The sequence below is a fragment of the Ruditapes philippinarum genome, unplaced genomic scaffold, assembly GCF_026571515.1.
Source record: "Ruditapes philippinarum isolate M1 unplaced genomic scaffold, ASM2657151v2 ctg2443_1_1_1_1, whole genome shotgun sequence".
Taxonomy (NCBI): Eukaryota; Metazoa; Mollusca; class Bivalvia; order Venerida; family Veneridae; genus Ruditapes; species Ruditapes philippinarum.
Window position 1 is genome coordinate 54,361 of NW_026863266.1, and position 22,136 is coordinate 76,496.

Here is a 22,136-nt window from a genome sequence, read left to right on the forward strand (position 1 = left end):
ATTTCACGTAATCAAGGGGGGGGGGGTAACTGTGATAGGATAGCGTTAAATAACAGTTGTCTCCCTTGTAATCAGTATCTTTCCTTTTCCTCCAATAAAAAAGAATAAATAGATAAATAAATAAAATAAACCCTATAATTATGTTCATTTTACCTTGTCGCCCGTATGGGTTTGTTATTGCCGCCAAAAATAAGTGTATACCATTACAATCTATTGTTGTTAATGTCCGTTTATTTCAAAATGACGATGATAATGACGATGGTGATGGCGGTGTGATGGTGGTAATATTGTGATGATGAGGATTATCAAAATTATTAAGTAATGATACTAATAGATTAGTGTACGAGATGACTAATGATACTTCTAGATTCTAGAGTTGTAAGATCTTATGTTTAATTAACATCAATGTCGACTACATATGGAATGTAGACAATTCTATTAATCTTTTACCCCATGAGCATATCGGAAAAATGGCCGTTTTCATTGAAAAGCCTCCTGTAACAAGTCCAAACTGCTATGAAACTATGAAAAATGCTTCATTGGCACAAATGTTGACTAGACTATAGCCTCTGTAACAGCATGCTCATTCGTTAATTTCCTGTTACCATGGCAACGGGGGACGTCTCAAAATTGCCAAAAACCACTATTTTGCATTGTTTTTTTCCATCAAAACTGATTTCAAAGTGCTGCAACTTCTCAATGAATTGAGATAGAGTAAAAGGCTTTTCAGCGTTGGTTACTAGTTACCCTAAGATCGACCTGAGGCCATTTTAAGCCTGTCACATGTTCAAAATTTTCTTGGCGATGAGGGGGACTGCCGCCTCCTTCAAACCCTACAAACAGACGGGGGCACATCCCCCTTCTGGCAACCCCCTGATGTAACATTTGGATGGGGGACGGCGCCGAAAAAGTGATCACTTTTTTAACAACATTTTTCAAACGAAAAACATTGTTTGGGGCCTAAATAGGGCATCTTTTTCACTGTTTCAGGCTTCAAAAAAAAAGGGGGGGGGGGTGCAAAAAAGCCGTCGAAACACGCTTATATAAGGGAAAAGGTTAAATTACCCACTTGTGCCAGCCTTTAAGAATGCTGGCGGTGGTATATATCCGTGTCTTCTGATCACGGTCTGCACTTTCCGCTATTCAGTTAGTACATCTTTTAAAAGTTTCATAAAAATTACAAATGATTACGTCCAGATTGAACGATGGACAGATCCATTTCAGAAATTCAGGATTGTAAGGGTTAAGACTAAATAATATATACTAGTGCGTACATAATGTGAAAATACATAGCTGTTTTTAAGTATGTAATTTTAGCAGACGTCATGATTTCAGCAGAAGTCATGATTTCGTACTTGTATTTAATTTTGTTAGTGTCATGCTAATTATCTTTTTTGTGTGTGTTACGTAATATCAATTAAGTCAATGCCATATCTTATACATTAGAAGGGGCATAACATTATTTATGAAATCTCACAATCTCTGTCCTTCAAACACAATAGTTTGAAAGTCGGCAGATTTATAATATAAAGGTATCAGTAATCTGTTGAAATTAAAACATACCAAATAGTTCTTTTTGCATTTTTATCATCGAAATAAACCCGCTACCTAAACTGTTCTTTTTTCCCTGTTTAATAACCTTGCGCATTGGAAATAACGTCATTATAGGGCTAATTACTTTTTCTTGTATGTATTTGTATTTAGTAGAATAGCAAAGAAAAATATTTCCGCTTTAAGTTTTGTTTGTAATTCTACGACGATATCAAATTTCAAGAACATTTTAAAAGCGGGTTACGAAACCTATTCGATTTTACAAATATAGTTAAAAAATTGTCCTTATGTCGATAAATGGCAATAATAGAAGTCAGAATTGAAGTGTTTGTTTTCTGTTGAATTAAGTGTTTGCTCTGTTTCACGCAGTTTACTGCTAATGCGTTAGTGACGTTGATTTTCAGCCATATATCTACAGCGGAGGCTAGGTAAACAATAAACCCCGTATCAGTTACGGAAATATTTGTACGGCATATTGTCGGCTGTAAATATAAATACTAAATTTGCTTCCTGAGCGAAATAATAGGTCTTATGTAACATATCAGTGTCGAGCAATTGGAACTTTAAGCGTCATGTGAGGCATAAGGTCACTGTTTATTTTCTGTACCATGCGGCAATTATTTTACAAAATCAGGTCACTAAAAGTTATGAAAACTATACGAAATATAGAAACTTGTACAACGTTACCTTACCATCTTACTATCTCCCTTGTTACAACCAAAAAATAAATAGTTTTTTCTACAGACAAATCACAGCGGTTTTAATTAAAGAAAAATAAAATCCTGCCCGATAGCAAATTTCCAGATTTAGCTTTTTGTATACGGTACTTATGTTTGATTGATATTAATATCACGATTTTTTATCACAGAATTTTTTTTTTCAATTTGAATATTTCGATTACTGCAAATATACTGTGCTAAGATGCGTTTAACAGAAAGTAACGGCATTCATTTTCGGCTCTTAATATCAATAAGATAAGCTATATATAAATATTCTTAATTTTCTTTCTGATATAATTCCGGAATAAAAATAGTGATCAATGAAACGAGTTTATCAAACAAGTAAGAATTAAGTCATTAAAGGTCCATTGTGCCTTAGAAATAGTATAATTTACATTTCTCAAAACTTTTTATTTGTATCTTGTTACAGTTTCCAAAAAAAAATTCTCATTTGCCATGTTCGACATTTCTTAAAACATATGGATTTCTGAGGCATAATGTGCCTTTAAACAACCCGGGCTTAACCAATTAATTACCGAAACATGAACAAATATTGAAACATTATTAATTTAATTATAAAGTTTAATCAGTTAAAAGTAATTTAAAATGTAAGTCGATTTTCCCGACCTCTAGCTTTAAATAATTATTATTGTGGACACTGCCAGAAAAAAACAATCAGTTATAGCCAAAATATCGCGGAAAGTATTTGTCATATTTTATGATGTATTCGTGGGAGTTAGGTCGAAATATTTTGTTACATATTTCATATTGTTATTTATTATTTTAATTACTATATACTTTTGCAATTATACCAATTTGTTCACCTTTAAGCACTCTACGATGTAAACGTGGCTATTACAGCACGTGAGCTCGGTCATCAAATATCTGTTCATAACATTTAAATCGTTATTTGATCTTTGCCGGCTGATACGCTCGAGACGCGCGCGTGACGTATTGCCAATTTTTGTAGACAATAATCAATATAAACAGTGGTCATTTAATCTATAATCAATCATCAGGTGAGCCCCAACAGTCTCCCAAATACCACTTAATTCTACATGAAATGTTCCGAAATAATATTCGCACGATACACCTTTAAGCGGCTTATGAAATATTGATACGGGTTTTTATTACAATTCTTCAACAATCGCCAACATTCCACTAATAACCCGTCGACAAACAATGGCAATATTTAAGGCTCATCGACACATGTAAGAATAATGATAGTAAAAAAGAAAAAAGAAAATGATGTAATAATAACGTATTTATTTGCATATTAGTTATGTTGATCTAACAAAAAACACCATATGGTTTCAAAAGTGAAAAGTCTTTGGCTTAAACATATTTATTGTTTACCAAGTTACATTGTTACACAACATATATAAATTTAATACAATATTATGATAAAGTGGATTGAAGTGAAATGCAAAAAAAGATTATTGTGAAATGCCTTTAAGAAAATTGCTTTTCTTTCGGTCATTTTACGCATTAAATAAAGAAAATCGGAATCCCTTTAGAACGCCCAAAACAACACAATTGAAATTGTTGCAGAGATGCTCCGTTTGGATTGAGTCTGTTCATGGACTGTACTAGAAAGTCACTGTGTGAGTGATTATTTCAGATATCGCTGTTTATGAAATAGATTAAATCACGATTTTCCTCATATGTTTATTACATTAAAGAGGAGAGGCTCCGTTGCAGAGTGTTAAAAGTTGCTGGTCTTTAACCATTTGCCTCTCAATGAAGTTGGTCAGGGACTTTGTGTTCTTTCACGTGTGGAGCTATCGAAGCGCGATGGGTCGGTGTGATTTTTAAGTGGATTGGTCTAAAATAAGAATAAGAATTTCAAATATTGATTAATACAATAAAATGTATTGCTTGGAAAAAAATGTTGATATAGATCATGTATTTTTTTAGAAACATTTATTTAGTGAAAAAATAATATTTTGTTGAAGATCATTTATTATCTGCTATATATATACATAATATATCGGATCGTGTACTCACACTTGTTAATACCATCCATATGAGCCGCGTCATGACAAAACCAACATAATCGGTTTGCGACAAGCTTACCAACCATATAACAAGACGAGAAACCGATAGTGAACAGCATGGATTCTGATCAGACTGCGCGGATGCGCAGGCTGGTCTGGATCCATGCTGGTGGCAAACACATTATGTTGGTTTTGTCATGAGGCAGCTCATATGATTATTTTATGGTTTGTTGTTATATCTGATAATAAATACTATCAACGTTGTTATATATTTATTATATATTTACATCATATCCTTAATTAACATGCTGACAATATACCGTAGCATTTGCTTAATTTAGTCTATTATTTGAGGTGACTTTATAGGCCCATTGGGGCGGGTGTTGACATATTTTATTTTGTAAAAATATGTTCATAATATTGTATCATGTAGCACATGTCACTATAATAAACAATTTATCTATTTAAATTATAGACCAACTCCCGTTAAACAAAACTGACCCTCTCATTGGTTTATCTTGTTGAAAAAAATATACCAGTATATTTGTTTAAAATATTACATAATTACATGTATATTAATTAAGGCCAGTCATGCAAAGGTCTCATAAATTTCGTTTGAATTTTTTCCACTAATTTGGCGAGAAGTATCTAGCAACCTTAAAAGTTCAATTATAGTGTACATATGCCCTTATAGTTGTATCCGATTATATGTACTTCCTGATAATTGATGCTAAATTTTCAAATATTTCTGTGGCCAAAAGGATAAAAAATGGAGGATAAAAATACGTTTTCGTAAGTAAATTTAAACATATTTATCTTAATGTATATTAAGTTACTCCGGCAGTTTACACAAAAATAAAAACAAATACCCCAAGACAGATATAGAATATATATCATCGGTCATTGCAGAAATATGTTAAGGACCGTAAATATTAAGTACGATTGGCCATTTTTTTCATATTCAAATTTTACATACTTAACTGGCTCATACCTTAAAGGCACATTATACCTGTATCAGAAATCCATATTTTTAATTCTTTAGAAACGTCAAACTTGTGTTTAATAATGTTTAAAAAATGGATAAAGTGTAACAATTACAAAGGAGCGCCGAACATGCAGTTATATGTCGTAAAGGTAGCAAAATGTAAAAAAGTAGTTTTTTGACTTCCATATAAAATACTAAGTCACTATTACTATATTAATTGCCAACAGAACTTAAGATAAAAAAGAGAGTCCATGTTTATAGCAAATTAATAATTATGTTTTTTTTTGGAAACTGTATTAATATATTAACCAAAAATTTACGGTTTTTGGTTAATAAAAATGAAAGCATTTCTGAGGCATAATGAGCCTTTAAGCAGCACGCTTCCTGATTTTTATGAAAATTTAAAAAAAATCAAGTAGTTAAAATATTCTCAAGTGAACAAATAAAATAATTTAAACTAGCATGCGGCACTTACAATGAGCATAAATTACCTCAAGTGGATCAAAATATGAAGAAAAATAGACAAAAATAGACCCATGCTTAGTAACGGGGCAGTAATTGTGTTAGTCCCCCGCTTAGCTCAATAGGAAGGCACTCTCCGCTTTGCAATCCAGGGGCCGCACCGCTGGTTAGATCCACGAACGTTGCAAAATTTCCCCGTGACAATTATTCTCGCTGGCCATTTTGTCTCTCGCCCTTGATTTCAAAAGCATGTATGGGGTTTGTAGTCGAACACTTGCGGAGGAATTGGTTATAATTGTTAGTTATTCAGGAAAACCAGTTTGGTGGACTGACTGCTGATGTGAGACCAATCTTGTGTTGAAAGCGCCTAAAAAAGACCCACCCCTACAAAAAAGACAAAAGACGAAAAAAAAAAAGACCCCCCCCCCCGCTAAAAAAATGACCAAAAAATCAACAACAAAACACCAACAATACCAAAACAACAACTAAACAAAAAACAACAAAACAAACAAACAACAACAAACTAACAGTAATAAAACCGTGGAAAAGAAGTTAATTCCGCAAAATGCTAGCTTAAATACTTAAGGCATGCAGAGCATCTTAAATAATTCATACATGTCTTAAACTTTTAAGTAAACTATATTAGATTTATTTAACAAACATTTTTTCTTCTCATAAGGATGTGGTCAGTTTTAAAGCATTAATAGGGATTTTGCCAAGCACCCCTCGTTGTTTCTCGCTTTTTACTGGCGGTCGCTTTACACGGACATCATTCTATTCGCAAAGAATTCGAAATTTCATTATTTCAAAAATGCTTTATTTACTTTCTCTAAATAATGTATGTTTCGAGTGAATTTGATAACATTTCAAAAGGGTAAACAATGTTAAACTAGCGAAAATTGATTTTCTTGTAGTTTTTGAAATTTATGAAACAAATGCCCGTATCACGGTGACAGGGTAAATCTGTGCAAATACAATTTGCCCTACTGATAATCATTAATCTAGCATGAGACCGCTTCGATCCTTTTATTGTTCAACAAAACACACTATTTGCCTTGAACTCCGAAATCCCCGATTAAGCTTTTTATTTTTAACTGTTTATACCAATGTTACTATCAGCGGAAATATCATTACCAAAATCGATTCGGTTTGGGAATACTGATTTAACTATTAAAATGGATATTAAACTTTTGTAAGTAAAGGTTTTTGTTTCTCGCTTTTTTAACATTATGAAAATGAAAAATATATTTGATATTTTCATCAGTTAATTGTTATATATTTTCTAATTAAGGTATAAGTTTATACTTCTGATAATTGGTGATTCTATATTCCAATGGGTATTTTTTTATTCAATTTATTTGGTTAATAAGAATACTTATTGATAAAAATGTTAGTTATCAATTGCATTTTATCATTGATGTAATCTTTAAAACAATAGATAAAAAATATTTTCACTTTAACCATTTCACTCTGTTTTTCTTGTCTGTCTGTCTGTCTTCTTCATTTTTGTACAATTATTATTCTTCTTATTATTATTATTATTATTATTATTATTATTCTTATTATTATTATTATTATTATTATTATTATTATTATTATTATTATTATTATTATTATTATTATTATTATTGTTAATTGCATTATAATAATGATTACAATCCGTCTAAATCAATCATATTATCAGTGTAGTCATAATTATCTGTTTTATAATTATAAATATTACAATTTTATCATCATTATCAATATAATTATTATATCAATCATTAATAAATCTTCTGTTCATTAAACTATATCATAAACATATTATCATTGTCCTTATTATCAAAAATCCGAGGGGTTGAGTGGTTAAGGTCGTTGAATTCAAACCACTTGCCCCCTCACCGCTGTGGGTTCGAATCCCGACAGGGACTTTGGATTCTATCATGTGAGGAAGCTATCCAGCTTGCTTACAGAACGTCGGTGGTTCTACTCAGGTGCCCGTTCGTGCCTGAAATAATGCACGGAAGGAAAGCTGAGGACTCCTGCACCAGTAAAGCTAGTACGTTTACTGTGTCTGTGTGACGTAAAACCCAATAAAATAAAAAAAAATCCGAATGTTTAGTACGTGACGACTCGCGTTGTTTAAAAATCGAAACTTTCATTCTCATTTTATTTAATTCAAAGAAATTCTTGTTAACTATAACAGCCTTTTTCATGACGCTAGCGATACTGATTTTGTCTCTGCAACAAATATAAAGCTAATATCATCCTGTACATCCGGTTTGCCTGACCAGACTGTACTGTTATATATGTATACTGCCAGTTACTCCGTTTTATCCTTCCCTAATTCCAAGATGGACAGGTCAAATTCAAAGCAAAATTACTCTCTTATACATGTTTAATTATGAAGCTTCATACACGAGCTGTTTGTATGATCATGGAATAGAATTTATCAATATAGGTGATTATATACTGCCTATGGGATCTTAATTGTTAACATTTAACCTAATAAACAGGCACCTGGGACCTAAAGTAGTCCCAGCACTAACATATACGTAGTGCGAATAGTTTCTGGATTTATTGTTTCAGTATTTATTATCAATTTTTTATATGAAGCTCTTATTAATACTTACCACGCTAAATATCTTAAATGGACTAGTCCAGCTTTCATTCTCAGGACAAACCATTCATCATTTTAGGGAAAAAAAAATAAATTACACGTAGTACTGACTGAATAGCGAACAGTGCAGAACATGAATGTGCCAGCTAATCTTGGTCTGCACTTGTCTGTTACCGCCAGCATGACTAAGGGTTAAAATGGCTTGTCGCGTGTGAAATACCTGTTTCCGTGAAATACATCTGATAAGACAAATATTCGTTATTTTTAACATTCAGTTTCTAAATTTTGAAAATTACTATGAATATAGGAACGAAACAACCTTTAGCATAAACTAAAACTGTTTAAAGCAGCATGCCTCCAGATTCAAGATAATTTTCATTAATATTTTTTAAAGATGTATTTAAAAGTACAATATTGTGAAGTAAACGATGTAAATAATTTACACGTTGCAAACGGCAGTTACATTCCAGGTAAATCACCCAACCAAGGGTCACAAAAATGCCCTTACTGCGTTAGTCACGCAGTATAAATATGGTGATAAATACTCTACTGCCAAATCAATCATAAATCGTACATAACATATAAATTATTCCTTGAATTTTGAATCTTTTTTTTACTTTTATTAAGATTTTAAATTTTTATCAAGTTTTATTTTTCTTGAAATATTTGTCTCATCTTGAGGCATGAAGCTTTAAAACGAATTAATTACGATAATGTACATGTATCATGTACGTCCAACTTGCTTTACAATTTTCAAAACAAAAGAATCGACGGAAAACAAAATGTATTAGATCATTTAAAAGAGAGCATGGGTATACATGTAATTATATTTTAATATTCCCCAGAAAAGGTGAATTTGATAAGAGTGTCTTTACAAACGGCTTAAGACTCATTATTAATATCACTTCAAAATGAATATTAAACTTTTGTAACTGAAGGATTTTATATCATTAAAAATGATAGTTAAATTTGATATTTTCGTCAGTTAATTGGTATACATGTATATTTCCTGTTTAAGGTATGGGCTCAACCTGAACTGGCCTGTTACCGACAATAGGGTTAGGACTAAGAATGGCTTCATGAACGGGCCCAATCAAATCGAGCCTGCAAATTTTTCAATTTTGCCGTGTTGGGTCTTCGTTAGGGATTCCGTTTGTCTCTATTTTCGAATGTGTAATAAGTGCTTTCATGAAATACATTAGATAGGACTAATACTCATTAAATTGCACAACAATTCAAAGATAACCAAGTTCATTTGTATATAAAAGTCTAGAATTCATGCAAAATATTAGAAAGTGGTTGAAATATTACACTGTATTTTGACATTGACGATCAATGAAACATGTTGACATATTTACGGATACAAATGCTCGTTTTGCTTTAATAAGTAATTACAATATGCCTTAAATTAACTGCGAATGCTGCCAATAGGGTTTGTAATATCTTAAATTGAAGAATATCGTGAAAATTCACATAAAAATACAGGACATTAATCTTAATGTGTTAAAAGGGACACCACCGAGGTTTAAAATCCTAAAAACATAACATTTGAATTTCTTACATAAATGAGCACTTATATAATAATGATATAAATTGAAAATCGTATTTTTATGTTTTTCTTAGCCCGATTTGAGTGAAAAGCGTTTAAACGCTTTTCATTTTGGGTCATTTTTTTACAATTTGAATAATTATTCTGGAAAAACGAAGTGCGCGAATGATCTGAAATTTTGCACAAAGATTAGTGGTTTAGTTAAGTTTAAACATATTTTATTCCTTTCAATGTTAACACGATGTAGAATGCAGTGGTCTAAACCTACATCAAATTGTACATTTATTTGGAAAAAAATATTTTCAGTCCCAACATGTCAAAAAACCTCAGTGGAGTCCCTTTAATTCTTTTAAATCAGTCGGCTATGCATCTATAGGTATCCTTTGTAAAAATTGATTTAAGAAATGATCGTAAGAAAATAAAAACAACATGATTATTCACATTCTGAAATTCATATAATTATAATTATACTCGTACATATAGTGTATTTTTCAGTAATATAAGATTTTTTTAACGAGTTTTGTAATTGCACGAGTAACTTTGTCTGCCCGTGTATCAACGCACGAACATTCTGCTTATATCATGAGATATTAAGAATTAATGATTCTCAATATCTATGGTATCCTTTGAGTGCCATCATTCAACAGAAATAAATCGTTCCTTCCAAGACGACCTTCTGACCTGGGCTCGTCAGTATTTGAATGTTCTCCTCGTATTTGCTTTGTAACAAAAATGTAAGTCTAAGGCTTAGAAACTTTAATCATACCCAGTGATTTATAATACAACAGACAGTTTAAAGAGATTTTAAAGTACGCAAATCCTCATAAAATAACATTTTTTTAAAATTCGTCTGTGTGTAGATAACGGTTTATAAAACACTTTTGCAAAGAAATAAAATATTTAATAAAGCCCGTGAAGATATTATTTCACCATTTTTATACCGACTGATGTATTATCTATAGTTAAGTGAAGCCTCAATGAAAGAAAGAACGAGGGAAAACAGTATATACCATTGTTAAAATACGAGTGTGAAGTATAAGTAAAGATATTAGTTTTGTTACATTAAAAGAAACATTTTCCCTACAAGTTCGGACCCTTAGTCATAAAAGAAAGAATAACGCCATAGGAACAGAGACCTAATAGTTAGGCCGTCTATATCCCAACCTGAGAATCGATGGTTCGAGTCCTACTCGAGTTACGACAGTGTTGAATAGCAAGACGTAAGTGCTCATGAAAGGTGAAGTTCATTGCTTTATAATTGGAATTAGATACTATATTAAAGAGAGTGACTAGATAATAAAGTTAATCTTTAACCTGCTGAATTTCATTAATAGACCTGTCCAGCTACCATTATTGTAACTGTCTATTGTCAATTTTAAGCACACGAAGAGGAACATTTGAAGCTGGTCAAGCAACGGTATAGAGACAGGCCAGACTGCACGAATCTGCAGATTGGTCCGGCTCTATACATGTATACTGGTAGCAAAGGCTAATCATATTCGGTTCCATTAAGTACGTTTCAACTAACGAAAACAATGCCCAGATAATGGTTTTTATGCTACACGCAGCGTATATTAATGATATCCAAAATTGCATCTTTAGTTGTCCACAAATTTCTTCTTTGGAAGAAATGAAGGCAAATTGCATACATGTACGAATCTAAAGATACTGAAACAAGGATTAATCCTAGACTCCAGATCCGAACTTTGATCAACTTGATGATTCAGAAGAGCTATCTAAATGAAATACTAGGTATAAAGTATGTCTATAATTTTCGACATATTATGTCATTATAAACCTTAGGTAAGCTATGCTGACATTTTGTGCAATTTATTGTGATCTTTGATCCTTTGGATAAGAAGAAATGCACGTCATATGTATTTGTTGCGTTATGGAGACCAATGTGTAATATTTTGACTGTGTAAGCAACCCCGGATATTTTTACCAATATATATAAAAATATATTGTGCTTGGACTTAATAAATGTGTGCGCGAACGCGTGCGTTTGTGTGCGTTTGTTTATGCGTGCGTGCGTGCGTCCGTGCGTGTGTGTGTGTTTTATTGTAAAATAAGTCATCTGGTGTTACTCACGCTGGTTATTTATATTTTGAACTAAACGTGTTGCAGCTTTGCTAATATATTCAGGTTTATACACGCCTATGTTTACCCTGTTCTGTATAGAAAGTTTGCAGCTATTTAAACTTTTTCTGGCCAGTTTACTAGACTTACCAGTGGTGTCTTATGAGCGACCATGGAGCAAGCTAGAGCTCGGATCCATGAGTCCTGTATTGTCGGATAGACACTTAAATTTCTCGGGCACCTCGCTCTTAAAGAAACACTATGCTCAAAATTTTGAATTTGAAAATATTGCTAACTCCCATATAGTTTTTTTTTAAATGTAAAATAAACATCTTTTTCAGCAAACGCAGTGAAAACTTGTTACGTTATAAACTCTACAAACAATAGGTAAACACAATATGAATACATAGTGTCATTTAAAAACTGGTAGTTTAAAAAAAAAAAGAGGACTAACTTAACTCGACCAATAATAGTGAATGTAGTTTCCCTAACATAGTGTGTGCATTCTCCTTTTCAAATTATACATATTTTGAAAGAATTTCCTAGATTTCAATAAATTTCTGCAAAAGAAAGAGTATTTTATTAAAGGATGAGCATAGTATAACTTTAAATATCCTTATATCTTTTGACGATAGCAATTAATCATCCTATTTAATAACTGGATCTTACTGGCTTAGAGCATAGAACCATTCATATAAATACATGTCAAAGTTTTGCCACATTGTTCTAGGCCTATTCACATATTTTAATGTCCCAGGTCCATTCCTTATATAATAGACAAGCCCATTATCTCCTCATCTAAAAAACTTTTCACGTAACAAATTTTGAAAAATGGGCGGCTAAATTATATTATATATGGTTATGTCTTTAAGGTGTGCATAAAACTTTAATATATAAAACTTGATAATACGATTTATGAGGGTTAGTTCAGAATATAGACTTTTGGAATAAAAGTGCTGCGTTGGGTTCTTTTTATGTTAAGAGAACGTTACAAAAATGGTAGTTCTTATCTGAAAAATGCCTTTCTTTTTATTAAAAAAAGACGGAAAACAAATATCATTGATAGCACCTGGTTAATTTAAGCTATTTCAACTGAAATTGATAGAGTTAAGGAAAAGAGGGTATTAAATTATGGTCATAAACATGCTCATTATGTATATCACAACGAGTATGTATAAAGACCTAAACGTATTAAGTTTCAATAATTTTATAGTATCAAAATACACAAAATTTATGTAATAACCGATATTTCCTCATTTTCTCCTAATTTAAATTTTATTTTGATTTTAAATCTTATTTTCATTACAAGAAAAGGTTCTTTTTTAAGTATTAAAATACCCAAATTTATGTAATAACAAACATTTTCTCATTTTCTCCTAACTTAAATTTTATTTTAATTTCAAATCTAATTTTCATAATAAGTAAAAGGTTGAAGTTAATATCAGAAAAAAGGGCACTCCCTAGTTAGATAATTCGTTTTTGGGCGCTTTTGTGATATTCCTTTATCACAGCTTATAATAATATCCTCTTGAGACAGATTTCTCGCTCTGTCAGACACAATAAATTTTATTGGACAACGCAACCTTTACTGGCTTTTAATGTAGGACTAATGGTGTTTTTTCTTTATCATTCGTCATTTTATCATGCCGTACTTTTTTTATTGGTTTTCCTACAATGCTATCATTTTAAATTTCATTCAAATTTCTACCCATCCGTCATCGAATTATTAACTAATGTTAAATAACTCTACCTCATTCTAAACGAAGTATTCAAACAAAATTATTTCAACCATTATATTTTATTTATTATATTGTATTATATTGTATTATTATGTTTATTTGTATATCGTTGGTATATCTTTTATTTTTCCTCTCTATAGTGTATTTCTTTTAGTCGGGATATAGTATTAAAAGATCGAAGGTGTAAAAACGATTTTATTGCGGGGTTCGAAATGAAACATTGAAGGTCACGTGTGGAATAATTGAGAATACTTTACATTTAAAAGGAAAATTGTATAAAGTAGTCGATAATTGACACTCTTTTCACCGCATGTCTTTACCATTTACAAATTTTATACAGTCAATATTTGCATTTCACTCATAATTATAGGTTAACCAAACGCTCTTGTGTTTTCGTTAGTTTCCACATTTACTATGTTAGTTCGTTTTATAGCAATGGAAGCAAGGATTAAACCATACATTTTTTGAAGAAGTGTAGAATTTTCTAAGAGGGTTACTGTGCCAGAGGATATCTATTTTTTTCTATTTTTATTGAAGTAAGCAGGTTTGTGTTTATTTATATAACTAAATGTTATCGTTTAATACAGATGTGTCTTATACACCAAACGGTTATAATTCCGTAAAAATAACAAAATTGATTTTTTTATACAATACACTAATTTGATGAATGCTTTCGATATTACATAAACATTTCTTTAAGATAATGAAACATAAAAATTTCTATTATTCAATGAGGAAAGCTTATTATGATAGTAACAGAAAATAAAGTAAAGATTCAGTAATGTATTTAGATTACCGGAAGCATACTTTATTCATTTATAAGTAAATACCAACAGTTCACAAGCCTTGTATTTTATTGAGAGGAATTTTTCTTTTCTGTCATTATAATGGATTATTATTGAAACAACGCGTGCATCATTATTTGTCTATTGTTTCGTTAAAATTTGTCAATAGTTATACTAGTTATAATGAATATGTAATGAAATGCTGATAGAATATGATGATAACATGATGATAATAATAATAATAATAATAATAATAATAATTAGGATGATAATGGTGTTGTTTTATAAATGTTATGATGATAATGATAATATTGTTGTTTCCCTATTCGGCAATGTCACTCAAACATTTTTTTTCAAAGTTAAAGTATGGACTAATTATATCGATTAATAGAATATCTATTGAATGACAGAATGATATTATTGTGCAAGTTTGAATACTGACAGGAAAAATGCCATACTTTTAGAATAAGAAAGTTGTTCTTTAAGTATTAATATAATGTTACGTTTCGTCTGCTTTCTGCTACATATTTCTCTTGTTTTTATGAGAGCGGTAATTTAATATTATATAAATAATCATTAAGATGTACATCCGGGTAATATGTTTCATTAATTGATACAAAAGTTACGAGAAATTTCTTGTGTATTTACGGAAATGCATGACTTTTGGGGACATACGGTAACCTGTCAAACTTACCAATGTAGATCTTTTTATTGTTGACCATTATTCAGTAATTATAACAAAAACAGTCTGCCAGTCTTTACTCGTATCTACTGTTTTTATCTGTTTATAGTTATAATTTTGAAGATATGTTTTTTAAGTATTGACATGTTAATTATCAACCATATTCAACTTTGTGTAATTATATTATTTGCTATACGCATACAACTATAGCATGCCGTTCAAAAATTAATATTGCCTGTTAATGCTGCTGCTCTTGGGGAGCGGTGCCCTAGGGGGTACGGAAACTACCTCTCAGCCGAAAAATCGTGAGATCGAGGCATGTTTCTTCATATGTCACCAGTACTTGCAATTTCCCAGAAGCGGGCTCAAGACTGGTTCAAAGAAACTACAAGCGATCGTTACAAAGGATCATATATTAAAGAAAATAGTGTGCTCCTGTATCTATGCATACACAAACTGCGCTTATTAACAAATGAAAGGAATACTCATTCCTATGCAAATAAGGAAAACTGATTATCGTTACGTAACATATGAAATTGCGCACGTGTTTTGGAAGTCTAGCATGAGTTATTAAATATGCTGCAACAGTATCAAATATTTACAACACAAAATTAACACATTTACGCAAAGCGGTACATAATTTGTCATAATTTGTGTGAACATTTAAACGATATTTGATCATATTTTGTCATTTTTTTTTGTAAACTCGGATTCAAGTGCGACAAATTAACGGCACAAAACTTGCCATAAATCATATAGACGCTTTGAAAAGCAGAACAAAAATAAAGCAAATATTTTAAAATGGCCACCATGTCATTCTTTGAAATACGATAAAAGGTGTTTTGTTTCTTAAAAAGAGAGTTTATAATGGAAAATAGAGCTTTTTGTGAACAGAGTCAATATAGTGATACTGGACAAAAAGAAAACTTTAATTGTGTATGCATGGAGGTAAATATTAGTACAAAGATTATGAATGGAGTGTATACGATGGGATTTGATCATTTAAGTAGACTTGATTATTACGAATACGGAGTGCAAGAACATTATTCTCCAAAGTTTGACCGGCCTTTTGGACAAGTAGAATTGACTTATCCATTTGTACCAAGATATGAAGTGATTGCTCTTTCATTGTTGAAATATAATTCACTTTTAATAAAGTAATATTCGCTTAAAACTGGACCGAATGACGTCTATTCATTTTGTGAATGATTTGATAATATTGTCGTAAATTATTAATATTTCGTGTAACGGACTTCATAATGATTGGTATTTAATTTTGATTTGAAATAACTTTGAACAAAATCGCCGTGATAGCATTTGTGTGAATCACGCGGTTATTTTAAGTTTATTAGATATTTTAACATCGTTTGTAGAAAAAAGTATGAAAGAGAATATTTTAAAACTTTAGAATGGTTTGAAATGTGATTTATTAAGGTTTGTAAAAACAAGACATGACATATGAAATTAGAATTGTAGATTTTCAACTTAATGAAAAAAAATTATGACACGATAGTCACCTTATATTTACATATATATGTTGTTCAATATTTTTTATTCGTAATGATAATCGAAATAAAGTAACATTGCAGATCATTGTTTTATTTGTAAAAAAATTAAATAATAATCTTTGCGGGCTTGTTATTCTCATCTTCAATGAACGTTCAGTTAGGTTGTTGTATGGGCATGGGAATATATATTTCAAAAATAAATTTATACACAAACTTTTATTGGATGTTCGTCTGCCGAGAAGTCGTTTGGGATATTTTGACAAGAATATTTAGTTATCGATGCGACAACAGAACTCTCATGTTGTAAAAGTATTAAGAGTTTCAGACATTAAATCTTAATAATCATATATTTATTTTCCAGATTTTGGACGGTTCTGAAATGCCTCCACAAATGAGTAGTGAAAAATTCATCCGCGCTGAGCGCAGGAATCGGCTCGAGACGCACAAGTTAAAAGTTACTTACAAGCATTACGACAAAGAAACTGTGCGACTAAACTATGAAATCGATCGAGAAAAAAGGTTTATAACAAAGTCATTCCGAAATGTGATTAAGACTTCCGGTGCGAGTGATCTTGGAATTCCTCCAAAAAATGAAAAAGACACAGACTTTGAAAAATGTCCCTCCTACATGCAAGGACTCAAACTTAGCAATAAACGCTTGATGGAATGGAGAGAGTGTGAAAAACAGCTAAACAAATTCATTACGCAACACGAATTAGAGCGCGCGAAACAAAAACGAAAGAAGTACCTGAAGAAAAAATCCGTAGATTATGATATTATTCCGCCAAGGAAGCTCGAAGATTTGGACGATGACGTTTTTGCTGATAATGAAAGTACTTTGACCAATGAGGCATCTTCTCCTTGTGATATTCTGAAAGATAATCCGAATGACACGTCAGAGGTTTTTGACATTAAAAAATGGGAATCGGAAATTATCGAAAGCTACAAAACAATGGTTTGTCATAAACCACAGGTAAATGGCAATGATACCAAACACAAATTAAAATCTTTGTCGTCCCCGACATTTTCAACCCGAAATAACGATACTGAAGTAGAGAAGAAAAAGCGGGTAAGACCGCATACCGCACAGCCAAGAATTCGACCATCGTCCGGAAATTCGTCTATACCACAGAGACCCGCGTCTGCAAATGTTAGAAATAACAACCAGTCTCAATTTCTGATAACAAAGGATAGCATCTATATCAAAACAGGACAGAGCTTTGAAAAACTCTTGGATAGTAGGCCAGTTGAAACACCAGTGATGGTAAATAATTATTTGACCACGCCTTCTTCATCTTTGAAACCACCGAGTGCAAATATGGAAAGAGATCACAGTGTTGCATCTTTAAGTACATTATGCCCGGTTCAGGAAGGTAATGAAGATGACGACATTGATGACGTAACTAATGACAAATTACACGGAAACGCAAATGACACAGACGGCGTTTCTGAAAGTGAGAAGGAAGACCAAACTGACTGTACGGCAGCTATAGAAAACAAAATGCGTTCAGAATTATCTTTAAAATTTCAGAATCGTATACGACAGAAATTAGAAAGGAAACGTTCCGCAAAATCTAGTATAAATGGTAACGCGTCGAATAGAAATCATTACAAATCTTCGAACTCTGACTTAAGTTCATATGTAGAAGGTAGTCGAAGGACGCGGAGGGATTCCGGATCTGCGTCAAGTATGATAAGCATGCCAATGTCAAGAACTGGATCGTTTGTATCTAGTCATAGGCCAAGTATATCCCTCGGTATTTCGGCTGATATTGAGGAAATCCAAAAAGGACAGGATAAATTGATGAATGAAATTAAACCCGATAAACCTCTGGCCACTAATAAACTTGTTTCAGTGTCAAAAATAGTTCGTGCTGCATTGACATTTTCAAGAGTTGCCCGTAAAAGGGCGTTGCAAAATATGCAGAACGAGAATTCGTCTGATTCTCACGAGATTGTGCGGCAAGAACGAATTCGTAAGTTGCAATCACGACAGAACGTTCTCAATTCAATAGCTAGTCAATGGCAAATGGACCCAAGCACAACGATAGAACAAGTTGAATAATTGCAAAGAATTGGAAAATCATCATTTAAATAAGATTACCTGCTGTTCCGCTGAGGATATAGTCGTGCTTTTCTTCTTAGCTATATAATTAACTAGATTCTAACTATTACTCCAATCAAAATGAGAAAAAAAGAATATTCCATGTATGCAGTAGATATGTGTCTCTGTCTCATAAGTTAAATTCAAAGGGATACTATCGTCCAATTTTCTTACACACGAGGACTACGTTATAATAGATTGTACCAGAAAAAAACCCAACACATTTACCAACTAAACAAGAAGCAAGTATCAAAGTTCAGTCCATAGTGCCCCATTATAGGAAACAATATTCATATTTTTTATGTTTAAATGCCCACTTGACACCATCTGATGAGTGCAAAGTTTATCAAACTGGCTAGATATTTGAAAAAATACACATTATTATAATTTGTTCAAAAGTTAGGAAAGCTGTAATGTGTAGGCGCACAAAATACGGGTACAGTTAATTTAGATGTGTAGGAAATACTTTGCTTATGTCTGTACATTCTGATGTCTAGAGTGTACTTTTCTTTATTGGCACAAGCCACACATTAATAGCTTTTAATATAGTATAATCATTGATCCCAAAATACAATTTTCAATCTTTATTGAAAAGAATATTAAATGGATTAAATGATTGTTAACGTTTAGATCCAGATATTTAGATAATATTTTCTAAAAAGACAGGTTTAACCTGGTTATTCAATGTAGGTTAAAATATTTGCGGCCTCGGTTTGTTTATTTTTGCCGGGTCCAAGATTGACCCTATAGTTTTAACGAATCAATTTTAGTCTGGTGTGTTTGCACAACCCAACGAATAAGAAGGAGAGAAAGAAAGAAAAAAAAACAATATTATTTATTTATGGATTTGAATAACATCAAAATATTGAATTATTTACCTTTTTAAACTAGAGTGAAATTTGACAATGATTATGAAATACAAATGTAAAATTGGGCGGTATTATTTAGCATTTAGTTTATCAGTGTAATTATACATGTTTAGTGATATATTTCTGTTTTTTTCCCCTGTTACATGTAATATTAAAGCCATTGTCAATAGCCTTATTGTGTTTTTCTCATGTTTTCGTTTTTCATTCTTTTGCTAAATGTTTGATATCCAATCAAATCACACCGTTTTATAAATGTTGTAAAACTGTTCTGCTCTGTTCAGTTCTGTTGTAAAACCGATACTACATATTTTACATGGATATATCTAACATATAGTCGGTAACGAACGTTTCGAAATGTTTGATTTAGTTAGTTGATTTCTCGAGCTATGTCACGTATTTGACGTAATGTTCACGTAATGACGTTTTACCAACAGCTATCTCGTTCATACATTACAAAGAAGTTTTAAGATAAAATAAAATCTTTACTTAAGTTTTTTTCAGTTTAAAATAACTTTTGTTGCTGGAAATATTTTAAATTTTTTTTATTTTTTTAAAGGTGACAAATATTTTAAGAGAAAGCACAAGTATATTTTATGTTAATGAAGCATAGACATTCAGGTTTGTTTCGCGACACAAAGTAAAGCTATCTAAGCATGAAAAGAACTCTATAGCTAATTGGCTTCATAATTTTCGTTGTTTTTTTTTCTTTTTAAAAAGAGAGAATCAGTCATAAAGTAATATCGCTGTACACTGTAAGGCTAATTCACGTTTTGCGTTTTCTTCTGTGAGACATCATAATTTTAAAATTGAAATAACTCGCAGTTTAAAAAAAGAAACAAATGATAGCAGAAAAAAGAGATTTATTTTAAGACATTATTTTCTGTTTTGATATATTGTAATTACATGGTTAACTAATTAGGTAGTTGTGCTAAAAATCTAAAAATGTAAAGACCGGTAAAGATAATTATGTTTTTTCTATAGCATAAATAGTAATTTTGGTTAAAACATATTTTATTCGTCACATAAGAACATATTTACATACATGATATTTACAAAAATAAAAAAGATTAGACTGGAAGGAACATAATGCTTTTTAGGTAATTTTAACTTCAAACTAGGTTACGTGACCTAAAGGAAATTTTTTGTTGATGTGGTGGTGTTTGTAGTTTTCACTCCGGACCACGGCGGTAAGCCACATTCAATTCACCACAGCATAGGCCAGAGACTGCATCGTTCCTGGGCAGGCTATCAGTAGTTTACCAGTACTAGTTTTCCTTCACTTTTGCAAGGAACTGAAACTTCTATACATGCCAGAGCAGAGGTACAGTGCGAATGACCGTAGAAGGGATTTTCATGATCAATCACAACAAAAGTGATCTGCGCCGTCCGGGAATCGCACCTGGGTTGCCCGATTCACAGTCCAACACTCTACCTATTGAGCTAACCGGACGGCTATTTTTTAATAATAAACTTCACATGCTTTATATTAGATAAAATTTCGTTTAAATATTTTTTATATATTTTTATTGAATAGATCAATATTTTAGGTCGAATCTTGTGACTGGATGTAAATGCTATAAATATTAACAAAATTTCGTTAAAAATAATTTTCATTTCTATATGGTATTGCATAGATCATTTTCTAAAAGTCAAACCTGCGTTTTCTTTGATCAAGGTGATCTTGTAATCTCTTTATTAGATTGAATTAATCTTCTACAATCCGCCTTTGAGACCAACCTTTGAGCAAGGTCATTAAAGATTATAAAAACTATTATTATTGTATGAATGATAAAATCCGAATTTGAATGTTAACTTTTTGTGGTAGCTTTGTTTGGTATTCATTAATTTTTGAACTGATAAACTTGTCATAAAATTACGAAAGGTATTTATTCAAATAATCATTGGATTTGTGAAATATCTGTTATCAATAAATGTTTGCAGTAAATTTACATTAACAAAGTTTAAACTTGAAACATCCTCAATAAAAAAGCAAGATTTCAAGAAAATATAAAGTCAATTAGTTAGTCAAGCTTAAAGGCACAATATACCCCAGAAACACATAAATTTTCCTTCTTTTAAAAGAGAAAAGACGTGTTTTTAACTTTTAATTCATGTTTTTAGGCATGCTAGATGTTAAACACCTACAGAAATAGCACTGTATAAGATTTTTTGACATAAAGTAGTAAAATGTAAAATAAATAGTATTTTGGCTACCATATAAAGAACTAAATAACTATTAAGTATATACAACTCGTCAAAAAGCTACAGAAACAAAATATAGTTCTGGGACTTAATAAATGAATAAACATTTTAGAAACTATATTAAAGCACCAACAATTAAAAGCTTTTTAGAAATAAAAACAAAAGCAAATCTGAGGCATAATGGGCATTTAAGCTAAATCTTGTTAAGATACACAGGTTAAAACTTCTTCGCGTATTTCCTTTATCTAGACTTACCAATAACTTACCGGTCATTAATATGACATAAAACAGGCAATAAATAAATAA

At 31.5% G+C, this 22,136-nt stretch overlaps 1 protein-coding gene across 4 annotated transcripts; it reads left to right on the plus strand.

Moving 5' to 3' along the window:
* The first annotated feature begins 4,977 nt into the window (after positions 1–4,977).
* On the plus strand, positions 4,978–19,784 carry LOC132721653 (uncharacterized). Of its 4 annotated transcripts, none has more exons than XM_060705986.1 (2): positions 4,978–5,059; positions 17,017–19,783. In XM_060705986.1, exon 2 carries the CDS (start codon positions 17,035–17,037, stop codon positions 18,718–18,720), a length of 1,686 nt encoding a protein of 561 aa, XP_060561969.1. In that variant the 5' UTR covers positions 4,978–5,059; positions 17,017–17,034; the 3' UTR covers positions 18,721–19,783. The 4 variants fall into 4 exon arrangements, with proteins under 4 accessions (XP_060561969.1, XP_060561967.1, XP_060561968.1 ...); XM_060705984.1 differs by lacking the exon at positions 4,978–5,059 and adding an exon at positions 6,731–6,906; XM_060705985.1 differs by lacking the exon at positions 4,978–5,059 and adding an exon at positions 13,862–14,224.
* Positions 19,785–22,136: the final 2,352 nt, after the last annotated feature.

Excerpts from the sequence above, each read along its gene's own strand:
- LOC132721653 (XM_060705983.1), top strand. The coding sequence starts at position 16,015 with ATGGAAAATAGAGCTTTTTGTGAACAGAGTCAATATAGTGATACTGGA. Across the intron at positions 16,096-17,016 it reads TTAATTGTGTATGCATGGAG|ATTTTGGACGGTTCTGAAAT; the intron begins GTAAATATTAGT and ends TTTATTTTCCAG.